Source organism: Corvus brachyrhynchos, unplaced genomic scaffold (assembly GCF_000691975.1).
Source record: "Corvus brachyrhynchos isolate BGI_N302 unplaced genomic scaffold, ASM69197v1 scaffold117, whole genome shotgun sequence".
NCBI classification, from domain to species: Eukaryota; Metazoa; Chordata; class Aves; order Passeriformes; family Corvidae; genus Corvus; species Corvus brachyrhynchos.
In genome coordinates this window covers 295,317-317,006 of record NW_008238833.1, presented here as the reverse complement: position 1 = coordinate 317,006, position 21,690 = coordinate 295,317, and the positions used below count along the sequence as shown (strand labels likewise).

General features: G+C 40.2%; 2 protein-coding genes across 2 annotated transcripts in view; one reads left to right on the top strand and one right to left on the bottom strand.

Moving 5' to 3' along the window:
• Positions 1 to 44: 44 nt before the first annotated feature.
• Positions 45 to 5,911, top strand: VSTM5 (V-set and transmembrane domain containing 5). The gene is made up of 4 exons (XM_017738206.1): positions 45 to 152; positions 2,719 to 3,048; positions 3,149 to 3,289; positions 4,748 to 5,911. The coding sequence occupies exons 1-4, from the start codon at positions 140 to 142 to the stop codon at positions 4,789 to 4,791; spliced, it is 528 nt and encodes a 175-aa protein (XP_017593695.1). The 5' UTR covers positions 45 to 139; the 3' UTR covers positions 4,792 to 5,911.
• Positions 5,912 to 6,329: 418 nt separating this feature from the next.
• MED17 (mediator complex subunit 17) overlaps positions 6,330 to 21,690 on the bottom strand; it is a 15,943-nt gene continuing 582 nt past the window's right edge. Inside the window, exons 2-13 of the mRNA XM_017738185.1 lie at positions 21,581 to 21,687; positions 21,245 to 21,468; positions 20,632 to 20,851; positions 19,126 to 19,262; positions 18,942 to 19,026; positions 17,661 to 17,813; positions 16,731 to 16,861; positions 15,188 to 15,372; positions 14,531 to 14,668; positions 12,745 to 12,862; positions 11,369 to 11,528; positions 6,330 to 9,409 (exon numbers count right to left, since the gene is read on the bottom strand). Of these exons, the coding sequence (XP_017593674.1) occupies positions 9,204 to 9,409; positions 11,369 to 11,528; positions 12,745 to 12,862; positions 14,531 to 14,668; positions 15,188 to 15,372; positions 16,731 to 16,861; positions 17,661 to 17,813; positions 18,942 to 19,026; positions 19,126 to 19,262; positions 20,632 to 20,851; positions 21,245 to 21,468; positions 21,581 to 21,687 (1,864 nt within the window). The 3' untranslated portion in view covers positions 6,330 to 9,203. The remainder of the gene's footprint in view (positions 9,410 to 11,368; positions 11,529 to 12,744; positions 12,863 to 14,530; positions 14,669 to 15,187; positions 15,373 to 16,730; positions 16,862 to 17,660; positions 17,814 to 18,941; positions 19,027 to 19,125; positions 19,263 to 20,631; positions 20,852 to 21,244; positions 21,469 to 21,580; positions 21,688 to 21,690) is intronic.

The window sequence follows — 21,690 nt, the reverse complement described above, 5'->3', positions numbered from 1 at the left end:
CGGGGGCGGCCCCAGCAGCCGCCGTTCCTCCGCTGCTTTTCCAGCGACCGAGGGGACAAGGCGTGGAGGGGAAAACGACCCCGGTTAATCAGCCCGAGGGGCGTCGGGGAATGCTGGGCGCACGCTGGGAAACGCGGCGATGAAGAGGGAAGGTGCGTTCCAATCCAGCACCCCACGGGGGGTGAGTGGGGATGCGGTAGCGCGCACAGGGCAGTCCGGTCCTCTCCCTGAGTGGGCTGAAGGAGGATTCTGTCAAACCTACCCTCGCCTGGGGCCTGGGGTGGCAGTGCCACCAGTGAGTTTGGTTTGGTCACACCACTCCACCAACAAAAGCGACGCACAAGCAGGACACCAAAGGGTGGAGAAACAGTCCCCAGGGTTTCAGAGGCCCATCTTAGAGCTGTCCCCCTAGTTTAGAGCTCCTGTGTGGAGGCGCCTCGCTGCCAGCCTTTTTTTTTTCCAGCTCACTGCCCAGCACACTGCAGGCCCAGCTGCGTTGCCACGGCCAGGTCTGGTACACAGAGCCGCACTTCCCACTTTGACTCTTGGCCAGGCAAACACTTTGGAGTAGAGCAGCGTGCCAGGACAGCAAACTCAGTGTGCTCTGAAGCAGCCCCGGTACCCTCTTCTCCTGGGTGGGTGTTCGGCTGGGTGTGAAGGGGCTGGTTTTGCAAGCAGCAGAGCGTAGGGGCCTTGCGTAGGGCGCTGCCAGTGGGTGTGATATTTGCTCTCCAGCCTGGTGCAGCTCTGTTGGATTAGACCAGTTCAGGTGATCTAGGCACACTGCCTACTAAAAATATTTTTGAATGGTTAGATACTGCACTGCCTTTTTTTAGCTTTGCATGCCAATAAGGACAGAACATGTTTGCAAATCATTTAATGGAAAGATTTAAATTCTCTTTTTGTTACATTTACCTTGCAATCACGTATTCAAAACAAAGCCTCTATAAAAACATGAAAGGGTCACTGAGGGGAGACACTCAGCTCCTGTCTGGTCAGAAACAGTGGGAAAGGCCTTTAAATAAACACATGGAGCAGAAAACAATTGGAACAATTTGCAGCGATTACCAGAGATTCCCGGCTGTTCTGTTTCTGTAGCTGGCACAAACCTCGTTTTCACAGCTCTGGTTAGTCTCTCCTGCACACAGGCTGAACAGCAGACCACAGCTCAGCTGAGGATGCACTGAGCTGCCTGGAAAGCCTGATGTTCCTGCAGGGGGACTGGGCAGCATGAGTATGACAATGCTTATGAAGGGGGAAGCCCAAGAATGTTATCTTGAAAAAAAGCCTAAATCCTATTTTGTCCCATTGATGAGGGCCTGGGAATTGAAGTGGCTTCTTGAGATCTCCTCCCTTAGCCTGACCAGCAGAGTTAGTGAATTCTGCTACAGATCTCAAATACAGTGAAGTCAGGTTGTAATTCACCCATCTCTTCCATTTTTGGTGGCTGTGGGTTTTGGCTATGGAGGGTTCTTCTTTTAAGATTTTTAAAAAATAATTTATTTCCCTTGGTGATTTTTTTTCTTTGCCTTTCTTAATCATTCTTATCCCTGAAGGCTCTGCAGAACCTCCAGGATCATCCCCAGGTCTCCTGTTTTGCACTCGTGCAGTGTAGCTGAGGGTCTCGTTCTCACTCCCCCACTGGGTTACAGACATTTGCAGGTCAGCATTACTTTTTCGTTTTGCTCTTGCAGTCAGGCTGTTCCCGCAGTAAAGGAGTAGAGCAGGTGAGCTGCTCCAAGCCAAACCAGGAAAAGGCATTCAGCCTTACTCTGTGCTTTATCTGCCTTTAGTCTGCTTTGATTTTTGTGGGTAGATAACAGGATTTCAGTCTTTAGCCAAGGGTCTCAAACAAGCCACTAATAAAAAGGAAAAATGCATGCCAGTTAAAACTCCAGTGTTGGTGTTCATCCAAATCTTCGTGCACAAACACCCACATGCGAGCAGAAACTATTGCAGTTACACATTAAACTAAGCCGTCGGTTCAGTTCCACAGTGTTATGAACAGCTCCGTAATCACATCAGGAGGAAGTAGGTGAGAATTAAATATTCTTTTATATGCATTTTTGCCCAGATATCATCAGGAACATGAAGTCCCTGGCTTCTCATGAAACTGCATACCTTTGGTAACATGTGATTTATCTGTGCTGGCTTATAACGAGCCGCCTTTAAGAAGCTGATGTCCCTAATGTTGATTACGCATCCTGAAAACACGAAAAAGTCCTTGCCAAGACTTCACATACTTATGCCCACTACAGTTCTTGCTTTTGGGGGATGGTAGTTGATGAATATGACAGGTTACCTTAGACATGGTGACTAAACTTTCCATTTAAATGCAGAATTTTTAAAGAAAGCCAGTTACTGATGAACACAAGAACATTGCTCAGTTTTCAGAAAATGTTATGCTTACCCAAAAAGACCTTTCCAAAGTCCCTTTCTGTTTGGGCATTAAAACACTGAAACACATGCAAGTATGCTTCCACTATGGCGGAAGCACTTTTGCTATCACCAATTAAAAATGTATATTTAGTCTTCAAGTATGTATGTTACTTTTATGGAAAGCAGAAAGAAAAAGGTATTGCAAAGCATAGTTTATCCTCTCTTAAAACAGACCACTGAGATAGGTAGGATGAATCACCAGGACCCAGAGGTTCCAACCTGCCCTGGACAGTTGGTGCAGTATCACCTCCAGACTCATCACCCTCCTTTGTCTTTCAGCTCCTGGAGGAGTATCCTTACTTGTCCCACAACCCAACATCAATGCAACAGTGGCACAAGACATCCTTCTCTCAGTTGAATACTCTTGCCGAGGCATGGCCACCATTGAGTGGAAGCATGTGTCAAGCTGGGGCACCACCAGCATTGTTGAGTGGAGAAGTGGGAATCATGTCAACATATCCACAGTCTACAAGGACAGAGTGACTACTTTTGAAAATGGCTCTATACAGCTTCGGAATGTGGGCATGAGAGATGCTGGCTACTATTTTGTCACTGTAACAGAGGAGCATGGAACCAACGCCTACGGCACCATCATCGTCAATGTTTACGGTACAAACAAGTTGGGACTTCATGGCTTTACCCTGTGTTTAAGCATCAATCTTCTTGTAATCAATTTTATAATATTCATTTTTTTCCATGTTTCCTACAGAGATTATCTATGAAGATTTGCATTTTGTAGCAGTTCTCTTTGCATTTCTCGCTGCAGTATCTGCCATTCTAATCTGCTTCATGTGGCTGTGTAATAAATCTCTGCATCTATTTCAGAAGAAGACAACACACAAACTAACAGGTATTTCTCTAAAAATGTAGTCAGGGTATAGGGTTTTCAAGCCTGAAATTTGAGCCTAAAATTTGTACCATAAAGGTGCTAAACAGGGCTACTAAGAAACAAGACCAAAGGGCTCAGATCAGTTATCCTGTTCTAACTCCTTACTAGCTGAGCCAACTGAATAACAGGTGTTTAACTCAGAACGATCCACAGGACATCTACCTTATATGTTTTACATTAGAAATAATAAAACACTTCCCAACATTGCTGATTGCAAAACTTGGGGAGAAAAGGCCAGACCTGCAATAACCCCTGATCAGAGGGCAGGAGATAAAGTCAAGAGCATTAGCAACTTTTCAGAGTTCACATCAGCAGGGTGTATCCTAGGGGAAAATACCCAAATGACCCTTGGGAGTGGCCCCACCTCAGTTCATGGAGGATTGCATCTCCTTCTCCTCTCAAATCCCCTCTTCATCTGTCCTCATTTTTGATCCAGTTGTAGACTCCAGCAAACACTGAGTAACATCAAAACCTGATACCAAAGACAACAGTCATGAAAAGCAGGTCAAGGGAACACAAGGGCTACACTGAAGGGACATATTAGAAAAGAAATTTCCAAGCCACAACCAGGGACATTTGGCCTAGGCAGAAAGACAAAGTGCATGCTACACGCCTGGGATCGAGCTTTGAAATGGGAGGTTTCCTTCACCACTTCAAAATATTTCAGGTGTTTACCTCCCTTCTTTGTAAGTGCAGATCCACTCATGGTTTCTTGCCCTCTAGATAAAAGGTCTGTATTTCTTCTATAATAAATGTTACATTACAACAAGCAGTCTAGCTATCAGTATTTTACTAGACCAACACAGATACTCAAGTATCCTAAGATTCATGGCCCAGACTTCGTGTCAGCTCTGCAAAACCTGATAGAAGAAGAAATTAACCTGGCTTGAGCTGCCTCTTCCTTTCTGTCGCTCACCTACAGCTCTTAAGGGCTGATGCTGTTTTCATGGTGCATACACCACTCACAAGCTTTAGTAGATACTGAAAACTTTCCTGTCACGCTGGAATACACAAGATTTTGTTCAGATAAAGCCTCTTCCTCCAGCTGAAGCCAATCTTCTCACAGAGCTGAATTGAATATACATACACATATATGGCAGAGGTCAGGAGAACCACACTTCTAGAAACTTGCCATGTGATCTCCCAGGAAATGGTCCAAAGCAGAGACCTAATTTTTGCCCTATGGACTTAGTTTTTGTAGTGCCTTTGGCCTCGTTCTGCAAGAAACTGTTGTCACTTTAAAGACTGTGTAGTTAAATATTTTGAAAATATGTATTTAAAACCTAATTTTAGATGAGCAAGGTTGAGCTAATATTAAAAAGTTAAAAATGTCTTGGCTATTAACACATCACAGTTAATTTTGGAATGTTGGCCTTCCAATCCATTTGCCTATCAATAACAATATCCTTTTATTTACAGCGAGTACAACGGAAGAGATTGAACTGGAAACCATTGAGTGCTAGCCAAGGACTGTATCATAACAAAAATAACAATTCTACCTCAGAAGAAAGTATTGGCCAAGAAAGCAAGAACAAACATAGAGGGTAAAATTTTGTGACTACTGCAGAAACATCCTGACTTGCAAAGTAATTAAATCAGCAGTGTCTGATGGAGCTGTTTTGACCTGTTAAGTTTTTGGTTCTGCTAGACAAGGTCAGAGTAAAAAAGCATATGCTTTCATGCTGAGCATGAACACATTTTTGTGGCTAGCTAATAAAATCTACAGCCTCTTACTACTCTTAAAAACAACCAACCAACCAAGCCTCTAAGATCAACCCAAAAAGGAAATTATCATGGTCTTGAAGGACACCTGTATTTTGGATACAGCAAGTCTCCTATTGCAGAGTGGTCATTAGCATCCATCAACATAATAAATTAAATATCTAATTACAGTATTACGTTAAAAAATTAATTGCAAGCATTGAATTCTGTTTATTGCACCTGTGCTGCTACTTTTGGGTGTAAGGAACTTCCTGAAGCTCTGAAGACAAACTGCAATTTTTCATGAGGCAAAGCTGAAGGAATGCTGAGCTGGTCAAAGTTCTCCCACTTGTGTTTCCAATTGTTTACACTGCCCGGGGATGGATGTTAACACACATTTTATGACATTACTAGAGCAGGTGGGTATACAAGGAACAGTGCAGGCACTAAAGAGGACGCTGTCTATAAAGATTAGAGGGGTCAGATAAAACATGGACACACAACACCAGTGGGGTGGCAAAGTACTAAACAGTTTTCTTGTGAAAGATGTCAAGTCCTTTACAAACTTAGCCCAGTGATGAACTGAGAAGTTAAAACAGCATTACTTTGAAATACAGTATTTACAAATACAGTTCTAAAATTGCTCTGTTGAGAAGCCACCTTTGCTTCCCTATGTTGTAAGAAAACTTGAAGTGATCCAACTAATGTTTTCTTGAATCTGTGTATTGCATGTATTGCAATTCTTCACCTGCAGATCTGTTGGGTGGAGTAACATTTGTGTTTGTCAGTGAGAAAGCAGTAAACTGGCTGCATTCCAAATTATTGTTTTGCTTTTGTAATGAGAATTTTGCAGTGTGAAATAAACTTTGAACCTGGAAGACACCATGGTCTAGTCTGCGCCTGTAGATCGCCACGTGGCTGTTAGAGTCAAACTGCTGCTACTACCTTTCTCACACTTCATCTCACTTGTTTGCAAAAACCTTTTACAGGACAGGCTGACAGAGCTTTCCCTCTGGTCAGGGACTGGGATGCTCAGGTGCAGAGGTACTATGGGCTCCATTTGGAAAAACGTTCAGATAATTTCCCACCAAGTGCGTAACGATGCAGGCAGGTGCCAAACAAGCTTTTTTCCAAAGTACCCTGTGCACAATACCTTTAAGCCATCCCATACTAGCTTAAAGCCATTTGTAGTTCAAAGGGCCTCTCTCCCACTCATAAATTGAGGTACCAGATTCAGCTGTTTGCTCCTTCCTGTATCTAGAACAGGTCAAAAAAGGTGAGAAATGAAGTAAGTCTCAGATACAGCACAGACAAGTGACAGTTTATTCCAATTCTCTGCTTTAAACACGTATTACCCATCTTTTGTGTCTTTGAGTGAACTAAGCTTTGACAACAGGGAAACTGTAAGTGCATTTATTTCAATCACCAAGTTTGAATTACTTGCTAAAGTACGCTTACAGCATATGGAAATACTGTTAGGGTTTTTTTTGAGCCCTAAATCTTCGACTTTGAATGTGAAGCTAGGTGCTAGGCTGAGCTGAATATATAGCAGGTGCTCTGCCAGACTTCGAAAGTACAAAAGTGCAGCTTTCACATAAAACCACTATTATCTGCTAATACTGACCTGAACACTGCAATTGTCAGAGGCAGTCAGGAAACGCGTCCAGACATGAATGACCATTCCACTGCATTGCTGTGATTGCAGAGGTCACACACACATTTAAACTACAGTATTTGAAAGCTGGGACAAAAGTAGGAAATGAACACTTAAAATTCTTCAGTTTAAAATGTACTACAACGAAGAAGTTTACAACCAGCACAGTTGTTCTACCTCTTTCTGCTAGGCTGAAGTCACTGCAACTTCAGGCACCCATCCTTGGCTACTGAACCTGGTGCCAACCTCGCTTTTAGGCAGCAATATCCCATATGAACAATAGCAACTCGAGCAGTGTTCAGCAAGAACATCCAGTACAGTTAGCCTGTGTATAGCATTCCTTATAGACAATTCCTCACTCAAAAATTTTACCCACAATTTAACATGCTCACTCTACACAGGTAATGTTACTTAAAAAATACGTTTTCCAGAAAATTATGTTTGTTGATATCCATTATTAATGTCGATATTTGAGGTATGGAATGTGAGGCAAAACTGTCTGTACCAGTTTCTTGCTACCCTGGGGCATCTAAAGTCTTACAGAAGGTTGTTACGGTAGGAATTCAGAAACTAACTAATAGCTGTTCTTACTATACTGCAGAACAGCAGCAAATTTAGTATTTATTCTACATGATCAAAGGGATTGAGGCATTTTACTTTAATTAAAGAGATGTCCAAGTTCACCACATTGCTTTGGCAATCAATGGTTAAGATCTTAATCATTCACTGTCATTTCATATTCAAAGATGCACTACCAAGTTTCAAGACTGTTAGAAGTCTAATCAGTCTGTTTTCCATTAAAATTAGGAATCCCTATGTATTCAACACTAAAACACAGACACTCCAGGTCTCTAATAATTATCTTTTTTTGTTGTTATTATTATCCTTTTTGCAGCTAGACCTAGAAGTCTTGACAAATGTTTTCATGCTAACATGCAGTGCTTGCCCTTCTGCAACACAGGAGGTGTCCTTTTCAGGAGAGAAGTCCAGCAACCATGAGATTTTAACAGATCCACAATGATCTGATTACTTGGTAAAGAAGAACTTATTTGATGAAAAGGCTATTGCTACGTGCAGATCTGTCAATTTAGGTTAAGAACACTGAAGTATAAAGACATGTTCAAGTTTCACAGACTCATCTTCTAATTATTAAGAGATCTGTTGTGTTGGCAGGACTGCAAACAGCCTCATCTAGTCAGATGCATGAACATATGCATCAGGCTGTTGGCTGAACTGTTCACCAAGAAACAAACCCCCCTCTGCCTGTAATCATACAGTGTCTGCTGGCAGAGCAATACAGGACCTGGCATCATGGGGATTACATTAGGCTCACCCCTTTTTCAAGATCAGTAGACTATTTTCAACTTGGGCTTTTAATTTTCATCAGTCATCTTGGGTAACACATGAGCACCTGAAAGGAAAACCCTTTCTCTCTCATAGCTCAGTTACACAAAAGCAAGTACATCCAGGAACTGAAATAAGATGCTCCATGCTGACAAACACCAGTGTAAATACAAGACCTGCTTCGGACACACTTAGCAGCAGCTTGTTGCTGATTTTCCTACAATTATTCTTTATACTTGAGAATACAACAAAATAACAACTGTCACCATGCAAGTGTGATGTTCAATTCAAACATGTTTATGTGCAACAAGTTCATATATATATACACATATATACAGACACCTCATAAGACAATGTGGACATGAATCTGAACCAGTTCATACAGACAGGTTGCCAAAGATCCTTAGTATTTAAGTACCAAACAAAATAAAAGCCTTGTTAAACAAAGTTTCAAGAAGCCTACAGTGACAACCAAAACTATAAAAAACGTGACTTTTTTATTTTTAAAGAACTCAAAAGAGCTGATATTCAGGAGGATATTATTATTTCCCTGGATGATAACCATGGAGAGTGCAGGAGAAAGACCCAGCAGCACAAGTGTGGAGGTTTACTGCATGAGAGTTACCTTCTTCTATCCAGTCACTAAGTCACAAGTCACCCACAAACTCAAATTGTCCGAACTTTGCAAGCCAAGTAAGGCCCTTTCCATACAAGGAAAACACAAACAAAGTAGCCTACATCACACAGGCCCTCAGAGAGGAGTGAGTTTTGCCACAGGCGGTGACTTGTAACACTCTCAAGTTAAACTACCAAGTAAACATATTTCTCAAAAATAAAGGGGTCACCCAGAATCCCCATCAACGTACAAACAAATTCCAACTCAAGAATGCTCCAACTCAAGGACTATCAAATCTAATTTTATAAACAAAAAATACATTAGTTACTCATCTACATCACTCTAGACAGAGCAATTTTCAAAGATACAGCTGAAAGGAACTTTTACAAAAAATTGTATGCATTTTACATGCCACTGAAAAAGGTTTTATTACAAATAGCGAAGTGGATATTTCTGTGCAGGAAATAAATTTGATTTTGCTTTCTTGTATCGGCCCATAGCTCCCATTTCCCTTTGCTGCACGGGCAGTTCAAAGCCCTCACAGAGAGGCTGACACTTCACTAGCAAGGAGTTAGGGCAGCCATGAGGAGTTCCATTTTATACACAAAGTTACGCCCTTCCATTTTATTCCACTGCACTTCCTTGAACGGCCCCCGGAGGTGATTCCACTTGCTGTCCTGCAGGACATCACCTTTGGGGAGATCCTTGCACTGACTCCGTGGAAACTGCACCATGACTTTGCTGCCGCTTTCCGGACCGTTGCGTACTGTGGTGAAAGGAGATTTTAATGAGCATTTTTACACTGTACTAATTCCTCATACTAAATATTCTTCCTTGTGTATGCTATACTTTACCCCTACTCAATTCCAAACATGCTGAAAACAAACAAGGGAAATTCCCTTTCGTTTTTGGAAGCTTTTTCTTCGGATTTTCTCTCGTCTCCCACTTCTCTATGATTTTGTTGCTTTAGCACTGCATGTTCTTGGTTAGATCAAGACAGAGAAACTTTTAATAAACCCCAAAATGTACACCTTACAAATGCATTCCTTTTTCCCCAATGATGCCAGGAAGGGCAAAGGCTTTATTGCTCATTCTTTCCTTGGATGTATTCCCCACTATGTTGTTGAAATATGTATTATTTCTAGTGGATTTATCTCAAATAGACAGGATCTAAATCACTAAGTAGAGTTGTTACTTTTAATCACAAAATTCTGCAAGACTGGTGGAGGGGTGGTGGTGCTTTGTTGGCTTGGATGGGTTTTCATGTGTTTTCATGTCAGGGAGTGGTGTGTGTTGGCTTTTTAAATAAGCAGTTAGGGAGGTACCACCTAGCTTTCCCCTCATCTACCATGCCAGCCTTCTATGAAGAGATGATATTAGGCTGATTGAACATAATTTTGCCTTCATATATTGGTGCCAACTATTCCCCATTATCATCTTCTTCACAGTATGTTTGGAAACTTCTTCTGAGACTATTTTTTTTCCCCTCATCTTCCCAGTAATTGCAATGAGGCTGATCAGACTGTAGTTCCCCACATTTTCCTTCCTGAATATAGGATGTGACATTTGCCTTCTTCGAGTCCTCAGGAGCCCCGCCCGAGCCTGGTCTTTTAAAGATGATCAAGAGTGCCCTTGCAGGGACATCCATCAGCTCCCTCAGGAGTCACGGATATATCCCATCTGGTCCCATGAACTTGGGTATGCCGAAGTCTATTCAAAGGTTCTCTAACCTGGTCCTCCACTACTGAGGCTGAATCTTTGCTCCAGAATTTCCCATGGGTCTCACAGACCCATTCCTGAAGGCCAGTCTTAAGGCCAAAATAAAGTAGGTACTGAGTACCTCGGCCTCCTCCACGTCCTGTGCCATCAGGTCATCTCTATTTAACAGCAGTCCCACATTTTCCCTAATCTCTCCTTTGCTGCTGATATATCTATTGAAGCTCTTCTTGCTGCCCTGTACATCCCTCACCAGATTCAGGAGCTTTCCTATCCTTACCAATGCATGCTTGGACAGTCTCTCTATCTCCCTCCCAGGTCAACTGCTTATAATCTCTTGGAGCTTCCTTCCTATGTCTTGAGTTCAGTCATGAGCTCCCTGTTTGTACACACAGATCTTCTGTCACCTTTACACAACTTCCTGAACATAGCAATGACCATTCTTGAGCTTGAAAGAGGTGACCCTTGAAAAAAAATAATCACACAGCACTCCCGGACCCCTCTTCTTTCCATCCCATAGGATCATATCCCATAGGATTCTTTCAAAAAGATCCCTAAACAGACCAAACTCTGTTCTCCTTATGTTCGGAGTTGTGATCCTGTTGTGTATCTTGTTCCCTTCTCTCAGGATTCTGATGGTTTCTGTAATCTCTTTTTTCTATGCTAATAATAATACATATCATTAAATATATGTATTTGTATATTACATAAACCAATATTTATATTACATTTATCAAAACAATAGATTTAAATAATGTATTTATATAATGCATATTATAGAATAAAATTTTCCATGCTAATTGTAAGTAATATTTTGAAGCCTATGTAAATTAAATCAGGTATGTATTAAGTGGCTTCCTGAGCAAGGTGATGATTCTATTTAGATGTCAATTTCATACACAAAAGAGACAAGTCTCTAGACTTTTAGAGCATAATATCAATTTACAGCAAAATATTCTACAAAGAATCTCAGAAAGATTTGACTTCTATCTGCAAGAGGAAACACTACCTGAAATGGCATAGTCTCCATTTGGTGATGCTACAGTTATTGCTGATGCATTGCCAATGCTCTCCACTGGCCCCAGACCAACGTGATTACTGAAACTCAGCACATGCCATCCCATAACTTTTGCAAGCTGCTGAACTGCATGTACTTGGTGCTGTGACATCTGAAACATAACAAGAGGTTTGTTTTCTGTTCAATATTTGCAGACCACAGAAAGAATTGCTTATGGGGTCTAGCAAGCCTGTTTTCTTCTACTGTCCAAGAGTTATTTATAAAAGTGACTTTGTCTTTTAAGTTCTCTACTTTCAGAGGAGCTCTTTTTTATATGATGGTAGAGTTTTCTGTAATTGGAATTTAGACTAGTTCCTCTGCAGACAGAGAAGAACACTGTATTATGCAGTTAAATGAATTTTTCATAGGTATATGGGCTTATGCATTTTATTAAAGTATTGTTTTCGATTTACAAATACCTTTATTTAGGTCTCCAAAAATTAATTTTTAAACAATCCTGTCTTTCAATAGAAACAATACTTCTGCTGTAAAATATATAAAAATTGGAGAAAGTATTAACAGAGAAAATTCAGAAAAAAAAAGCTGAGGTTCTCATGTGCATGATTACCTCCATTAATGCTCAAGTGTAAGCACTGAGCTTTAACAGCTTAGGAGTTAAAATGCTACTGTTTTCCTGTATCATGACTTAACCCTTGTAACAAGGAAGTATCCAGCACTGTTCAACAGTTCTCTGTGAACAAGTCTGACAACACTTGACCAAAAAGACATGACCTCAGCAGAATCTGTTTCAACTTGTTTTCTGTGTCGTGGAGTTTTATATAACTGCAACAGGCCAACCACTGTTATTAAAGACCTGTATTTTGACTATTTATAATGCATACTGGGGAGATTGTTACTTCTGAATAAAGCCAGCAGCTTGTCATAAGCAATTAAGAAAACAGTGTTCATTCAAGTATCAGCTGATTTAGTAACGACGTGCAAAGTGAGCATTAACAGACAATGCTGAAATGACAGTAATTGTGGGTTAAGAACGTGGCTACAGTAAATTTCATATATAGAATACCTTATTGTCTGCTGTGATTACCACTGACTTGTTTCTCCCATAGTGAACATTATAAAGAAATGCATTTTAAATAGAAGGGAAAAATTATTACTACTACTGACCCTAGTGAAAACTGGCAGCATATTTTAGTAACAGTTGCTAAAGACTCTATACAAACATTGTTTAAATTCAGTCATCCACCTTCCCATCTTCACTATCTTAATTTGAAGTTCTAAAGTATTTTCTACATAGATAAAGGTGAGATTCTAAGTTTTTCTGTTTCCCAAACACCATGAAAAGAGAAGAATAACATATATGAGTCTACCTGAGATAAAAGGAAATCCTGCAGTTCTTGCTCTTGATGGGACAATGTAATAACTCTTCCATCTCTATGCACAACTCTGATTTGTTCAACTCCAATGTTCAGCTGTAGTTGAATGGATCTGTGAAGACAAGATATGTTGGAGTGAAAGCTTCTCTGGACTCAGGCCCAGAGGAAAGCCAAAGCACAGAGATTGAATTAAAACCTTTAGATAAGCTGAGATACATGAAATCACACCAAAGTGAAATAGAAATATAGATTTTTAACTTTTAGTAGAAATATGTGCTAAGTGCCTTAAACATTAAAAAGCTGCAGCAGAGACCTTAAAACACAGTTCTTACTGCAGTAGTGTTGCCCTTTCACAGAATTCTTTTACTTTAGACAAAATATAGCTAGAACTATACTGCTCACATTTTTTAGATAGAGTGTTCACATAAACAACAAGAGCTGATACAAACTGTATACACAAATCTGTAGCTGTGTACAGATAAATACCCATGTAGCACTTGTGTAAGTTTTACAAGTGGTAGAATTAGACCACGATAGGTTAAGCAAAGGAAAACTAGAATCATGTGTTAATCTTATTGGTCAGTTAACAAATATAATCCATGCTTCTGTAAGAAAAAAATATAGAAGAAACTAGAATTAGAAGAAGCAGCCATTTTCTGCCTGCTGTTTGCTGTCGCTGCTTGGCTTTATCATGTAACCCCCTTGAACTCTGCCTTCAAGAAAGCTATGAGATGATGAAATAAAAAACTTAGCAGAACAGCAGCCTCCTCTGCTCTTCTACCCTGGTCCAAGAAGGAAGGGTATCCCATCAAAAGCTCAACAAAGATCCATATTTATCCAAAAAGCATTAAAACGCTTAAGAAAACACAAAACTAAGAACACAGAATCCCACCCAGTCATTGACAAGAATTCCTAAGACAGATGGTGCAAAGCCTACACAATGTGACAGCAACTCCAAACATTCCAGTTTCATCAGTCACCACAACAGCTCCCTCTATATGGCAGGTGACGTACTCTGTGGCATGTTCCCAGACCTGGCCTTCCACTTGTTCAGATCAAGGAAGCCTCACAGTTCCCTGCCTACCCCAATGCCCAAGTTTCCTTCCAGGTGTGCAGGGGAAAATGGTGTGTTCTATCCCACAGCCAAGACTCAGGCAGCTTATGTACTCTGGAGCCAAGACTGGAAACACACCAATGACTGTAGGTTGTCCCACTCTGTGGTCGCAGCCAGAGAGCACTGCTCCAAATGGAAAAAAACCACTGTTGATGCATTAGTGAATTCACTGCTGCTCAGTCTGCAGGCATTTATTTCTGGAACATGAAATCTTGTATTTCAATAACAATGTGCAAAATTATTGCATGAATTACATGAGTTCCACATTTCAGTACCTATGCAACCAAGCCAGGACTGAGCACTGATTAGCTTTCCATGACCACACTGAAGTTTAGAATCCAGCACATCAAATGATAACTTTGTATTCAGTCATCTCTACCCAAAGTAAATCCCCCCCCTTAAAGGTCCACTCTTATCCTCCATTTTTTCTTTGAAAGGAAACAGTGCTAATTAAAGATGTACTAAATATCTTCATTAAAGGGTAAAGTGGGTGAAGTTTTCTTAAGGTGACTGTTCACCCCACAAGTCAGAAAAACAAACACACACATAAAATGGACTCCTATTTGTCTGTCTGAAGCAAATCTAAACCTTTAAAGCACAACGTGAATACAAGCTGCCTTTGCTGCATGCTTCTACAACTAAAAGGACATGCATTCCCGTACTTACTTGCATATCTGCTCATATCCCTGAGAAGTTATTAGAACTTTAACACTGGATTCATAAACATCATTTATATTGGACCAGTGAGCCTGAATCTGAGGATCCTCAATACGACTCGCCAGACTGTCAATGGTTCGAGCAGTTCTAGAAGATAAAGCCATATTCCATACACAGTAATCCAGACAGTTTGTGCTGTTATCTAGCTTACAGGAAGCAAGGAGGTTATTAGATTTAACAGAAGCATGTGGATCAAAATTCTATTTCAGCACTGTTCTGGTGCTAATGAAGTACACTTGTTTATTCTGTACATTTCTCATACATTCTGCAGCAGTATTAAACTAGTATTACCCAGTATCAGCTACTGCACTGCAAAGAACACTAAAAAAGGATTTATGCAGTTTAAGATAAGTAGGGACAATTACCAGCAGCTTGTGTTGCAACTGTCACAGAGATCCCAAAGAAATCCTGCATTATTTCTTTTTTTTTTTCCTTTTTACTAGCCGAACGTTGTTTGGTCATATTTTTTCATAATTTTTGGTTCTTAGTACTAACAAATAAAGACTCTATTAACTGTGAAGGAAGCAGCAGCTAGTTTTAAGAACACTTTAAAAAGATCAATTATATTCTATAATGGTACTGTAACAAGAGTATCTTGTGACCCACCTTCGCCTCAAAAAGATATGCTTTGCCTGTTTTATGATCTTTTCCAGAAGTCCTTCATTTGACTGTAAAGAACTGATTTCATTTTTATCAAAAGCCTGGGGTCCTGCAAGTCTCATTCTCTTGTGGCCAAAAGGTGCACTAGCTGGATGTGGCATCACTGTCGAGCTCAGGGTTTGCTTGTGACACTGCAACAACCAACAGATATTATAAAAGGAAGTGACCAAATAATGTATCTGCAAGAAATACTATGTATGCTACCATATGTTGCTTCACAACAGGTTTTTTGAGTGTACATATGTTGGGGTCCCTCCCCTGCCATGTAGCCCTGGGAGATGGGCCCTGGGGGGGAGACACGGGGTTTCATGCTCAGCCTCATTCCCCATTGGTTGGTTTGGGTTCCCTGATAAGGCCAAGGACCCTCAGGTCCCGTGACTGAGGAGTTCCTGAGGAGAGCCCCGGCCATGCGGCTGGAGAAATAAACATCTCTGAAACATCTACCACGAATCTGTCCATATATACTTCGCTTTCCACGGGACTCCGGGTTTGAAATATACTTGTTGCAGTAATCCCCGCTGCAACATACATACTTTCAAAAAGTGCAACTTTTTATCAACTTGACAGCACTTTAAAGACAGTTTTTCATACTTTGCTTCCCCCAATTTATATGGGTTGTTCAAATGTTATAGAAAGTGATTAAAAAAAAAAAAGTGCCAGCTAACAGAAATTTGGTAGCATGGTAGTAGCTCCTACTAATAAGTCTTCTTTATATACATCTATGGAGACAGAAAGAATAGTCACTTTAAAAGAAAGGAAGCATTTTAGATGAAAAAAATTGAAGTACAAGAAGTTTTAGCAAGCTGTCCAAAGTAAAGAAAGGAAATTCATAGGAGAGGTGGGCACTGAGCACCTTGAGCACTTGGGCACTTCATGAACCCAATGTTCAAAATACTGGACTGTTCCACATAACTGCATGACTTGCAGAGCCATGCTCTAAGGAAATGAACACTCTCTGGTACATGGTTTCAACTTTACGTAGAGATGCAAAATTGTGCTTCTTTCCTGAAGAGACACAACCTCAACCTTGTACCCCAGGTTATTCTGCTAGATTATACAAGAACCTAAAACACTGAAGCAGAGAAGTGGAGCTTAAAAGAAACAAAGCTATTATGGCAATTGATTGTTCTTCCTTCATGAGGGTACAGCCTGACCAGATGCTCACTGACGCTGCAAGGTGAGCACTATCAGACACAGCAAAAAAAAAAGCAGAACTGATGAACTCTACTGGAAAAGCTTTGCATGGATTTTCTGAAGTCAGCAGCCAGGTCTGAGGTTAAGTAAAGAACTAGCATTCCATGAAAGCAGTAACTGGAACTGTTCCCAAACCACCCACACCCATGGAAACCAAGCAGTACGCTGCCTTTCACAAATGGATGGGAAAGGACTGGCCTCTAGTGGCACTTGGCTGTTACATCAGTGCCACACACTAGGCAGAAGGCTAACAAAAGCCCAAAAACTCTTCAGATTTTGCCCATAGATGCATTACCTCTCTGATAAGCTGATGCAAATTATGTTCAAGAACATATAGATGATCCTCTGGATTCTGTTTTTCAGAAGCAGCCTTTTGTGACTTTTTGTCATTGGAAGAGTGACACAGAGAAATAGACAACTGCAAACCTGCACAAAGAAGATGGAAAAAAAGATTTTAAAAAGTGAGCACTGGCAATTTTCAAGGTTGCTACTGAGAACTGCTTTTCCTCATGTTTTACACTCAGTACTTTAACAACAGGTTTTCACTGTATCAGAGAAAAATCAAAGAATGATGGTGGAGAGCACAGCACCAAAGGCAAGTAAGACTTGCTATTCACTGAAGTGTTGGCAGGCCAACTGTGAACTCACCAGGTGCATTTCACATCAATTTCTATGACTCAATCCCAGACAAAAAGGAAAATCCCCAGGACCCCATTCCTTTCTCAAAGAAGGAATGATTAACCATCTTTCACATTTTAAGCAATCCCGAAATATATTCTTTGCATGATACAATCACCTGTGTACCTCCTGTAAAAACAGAGGATTCACCACTGACTGAGCCACCTTTATGCTGCTTAATCATCCTCACTGAAGAGCATTTGCTTTTGTTCTTCTGAAGACCCATTAACTCAAGTCTTAAATTTCTTTTGCATGCAATGCAGGAGCAATGACTTACGCACAGCTCCAAACTGCCACACATGCACATGGCATTACAGCTGACAGTTTTAAGTGCTGCTAACAAAAAACATAACCACAAAGGAAAACAGAGTAAATTAGAAACTACTGTGCATTAGCTGAAATTCTGTTTTTCAAAACCTTTGAAAATCAAGGAGTTTGTTTCTTCTTTTGTAAGGACAGAGCATTAAAAAAAGGTGACATCAATCAGTAATTTCAATTCGTATTTAAGCAAATAATTGTAGGTTAAGAGTCTTAAAGAGCTTCGTACCTGGAAAAGGCTGGGAGATTATCTGATTTTTCACTACAATGTGAGGAATCGGTGATTTAATTTGAACAGCTTCCCGTGACAGCTGGGCAAAAATTTCTTTACATAAAAGAACATTCTGTGCAGTCTCCAATTTTGTCTGCCAGTGTGGAGAACCTGAAAAGTATAAATCAATGTGTCCAGACGGGAAGAGCAAAGAGAAGCCACCTTTTTGTTCAGAGAGCAGATACTATGCAGTAGCTAGGCACGATCATTAATAAAGCAGTCAGTACCTTTTACCCAAATGGAGTATTATCAGAATTTTATCTCAGTTAAGCAAGCACTTTAAGGTAAAACTAAAACAATCTTTGATTCAATTTTACACATATGTATATTGTGAAGTGCAAGGCCTTTATGGAACAGTGTACTACACTCCCAGGCCTTTTGTGAACTCTCCTTATAAACCTCTGCTCCTTAAGCTGTAATTTACTCTCCATGATACTTCTGGCTTTATTAAATTCACTCTATGATGAACTACCAATAATGTTCAGTGCATGTATGTGCTTTCAGAGGGTTTATAGGCCCAAAATTCTTGGGAGATTCTAGGGTGAGTAAGCACACAAGCTGTATAATGTACCCTCAATACCATATGAAACACCTCATAGAACAGCACTCTGTCTATGCTCAGGACAGCACCAGCATCTATATCACAGACAACTGTGAAATAAAATCCTGCCGGTTTATTTCTAACTCTAAAGAGTAAAGGATGGATTTTGAAGCCAAAAGTGTACAACTTCACATACTGGCACACGTTAAATGAATCAATGTACTATCTGCCAAGTGAGCTGTTGGTAATTAACACACAGACCACCAGGAGAGTTTCAGACCCAGATAAAACATGTGAGCAATAGACACAAATGATGCATTTTGAGCAGAGTTAAGAGTGAACAGTCATGAGTTCAGCTGAACTAATGGGATGTAACTGATTGAAACACAACACCTTGGTTTGATTTCAATTATGGGCTCAAATTTTTAATGTCTAACAAAAGGGGTTTCAGAACACTCAAAATACAACCCTAATAATTTTGTTTCAGAACTGAATAAACACCTATGAAAAACTGGAGAGGCATGCTCTGAAAGCATCATTTCCAAAGCCCAACCAGCACCCAAACAGAAAATTTCAGTTTAAATAAGGTAAGTCTTGTTCAACTCTTCTTCCCAGCTGTATGCTGAAATTTTCAAACAAGCATCATATGCAAACTCATTCATTAGGAACATATTCATAAAACAACATATAAGCCATACCTGGTTTTGATTTTGGCAAGGGTCTTTTAAAGAGATTGACTGTCCCAAGGTCACCAATATCTGGAGCTTGTTTCTGAATAGAAACCTAGGCAAGAGCAAACAGTATTTAATGTGTGTTCTCTGTTGCAAGCATAAAAATACCGAAACAAAACTCCACTAGGTTATTAAGGTTTTTCTGACAAACCTTGATATATGCTGATCCCTCTAAATCACTTGGAATTTGAACATCCAAAGGGCAGTAATCTTCAGGTATCTTTTTATCCAGGTCAATGTCAGTGTTCTTTATCACCTCAAATGTGCCATGATGAAGAAAAAGGGAGCCTGAGTAAAGAAGGACAAAGACATACACATTAAATATAAAGCACCTTCTGCAAATGAAAAAGCTTGTATCTCTGTTTTGGAAGAATATGTATTTCCAAGTCTCCAAATCTTCAGAGTTGCACTTGATTTGACAAATTTCTTAATGACTTCTTAAAAAAACCCAGGTAAATTAGAAAGCTCATGTCACTGCATAAGCATCTCAGTCCTCCACAGTGCAGTGTGTAATATTTTACAGTAAGTAAACACTGAGTATTTAATAATTGTGGGAGGAAACCAAGAGTTTTTCAAAACTGAGTCAACAGGTGCAAGGAAGGAGAAAAAAAAGATGTTTGGTTAAAAAAAGACAAAAAGTAAATGTGCGAAGTTTTGCAAGCAGGTAGTTAAAGGTACAACACCCTTATTCATTTAAAGGAATTCTGATAATGTTTGGCTAAAAGTCTTAAAACTATGACCATGTTCTGACTGTAAAAGATAACTCTACAGCCAGTCATTCAGGAACTGATAAAAGCAGATACCCACATCTGTATGTCCTAGCTGCGTACTTTTTTTATCCAGGGCACGGTTCACCTAGTTCAGGGTAAATCAACTAAAAAAAGACACATAGCCTGGGGTACATCTACAGCTTTTTCATTAACAACTCTAAATTTGTCTTTCCCCTCCCTCACTGATGACAACAGGAACTCGACACATCCAGTTCTGATGCCTGCTTTGTACCTACATCCAAAGTTCTGCGGGATTCTGTATTCATTTTGTCACTGCATAATGGCCTCTAGAACCCTGAGCTGGTCACCCCCTTTTACTGTAATCCATGAAATAAGGCATATTCTCAGCATCATTTCTCAACTGTAGCAATAATAGAGGTATAATAGTCTATCTTCAATGTCACTCTTTAGTCACATGGTTTACCTTTACCTGGTCTGAATTCTGGGGAGCCAGGAGTTAGACATCATAATCCTTTTGGGTCCCTTCTAACTCGAGATATTCTATGATTTTCTGGTCTTCGATTTAAAAAAAAAATATAACCCACTCTTCATTTTTTTTTAAATGCTTTATGCACCAAACGTAGATAAAAGCCAAGGATTCACAAAGGCTGCCTGTCAACTGATCAACTACACTGCAAATGCAGAACTGTTTCTGTGAACAAATTCTTAGTAAAATACTAGAGTTAGCCTTTAAAATCACTTTCTGGATTGAGGATGGCAAGATATTTTCCCCGATACTAAAATATGAGTTTTCCCGTTATAAACCTGTCTCATAAATACAGTAATTTCACAATGAAATTATTATGAGATATTCCATCTCTTTTTTCAGTTACAAAAAGAAAATTTCAGAAAATACCCATCCTTCTGAAAAGGACCCTACTGTTTACCTGCACTTCTGTAGCTCAGATCACCAAGAATTTTATCTCCCACTTTTCTCAGCTTCCAGTGCTGTCTCAGTCTTAGCAGTTCAGAGTTGAAGTCTCTTTGTCGCTTATTTTCCTGGTTTTCAGCAACCGATTTGGATAATCTTTCTGCACCTTTCAACAGAATCTGAGCTGCTCCAGCTAATGACTTCTTTTTTGAAATCAGCTGTAGAAACTGAGGATTCTAGTACCAACAACAACAAAATAAAAGAAAATAAAGAGATACTTGCACCTTAATTCACAAAAGATTATTATTTATTATTATTAGTGGAAACTAACTGACAGTGATTGATAAGTTGGTTTTGCTGGATGTCCAGTAACTTACTCAGAATTATTTTCATACCAGCATTATACAGCTGGAAGTAGCATTTTGACTTAAGAGCTTCAGCAAAGAGGCTTCCGAAATTGGCCTCAATTCCAATTCCCAACCTTACTCTGACCCTCAAAGCATTGCACTAGCACATAAAAAGGAACATTTTGATAAATCTTATACTTATCACAGGTAAAAAAAACCAAACCACTGCAATAAAATCTTTAGCATCAGGCCACACAAAGCGTGCAACTAGGTACAACATACTTGTTTTGGAGGAAGGGGATCCTGCCCGACTGGATCTAGAGTCATGAACTTTTTATCCTTCACAATGCTAAGAACGTCATACAACACACACATCTCAGTCAAGGCACTTCTTAAGTTGTTCCTCACTGAATCCCAAGGCCAGAGGGATGGCTGAAACTTTACCAACCCTAAAAATAAAACAAAGGAAGGGAAAACAAAGGACTTTAAAAAGGTACGGTATAAGGCTCATTTTTAAACCTCAGAGACATCATAACTGCACGAAATACAAAAGGATATCATATCAGCAGCTGCCTTTTCCACTGCAATTTACTGGGACCCGATCACGAATATTCTGACCTGCCAACCACGGGAACCCCCGGGGGAAAGGGAAAGCAGGCCAGGCACAACCACCCGCGGAGCTGCAGGCCGGCACCGCCACAGCTCCGCGGGCCTCCACCCGCTGCCTC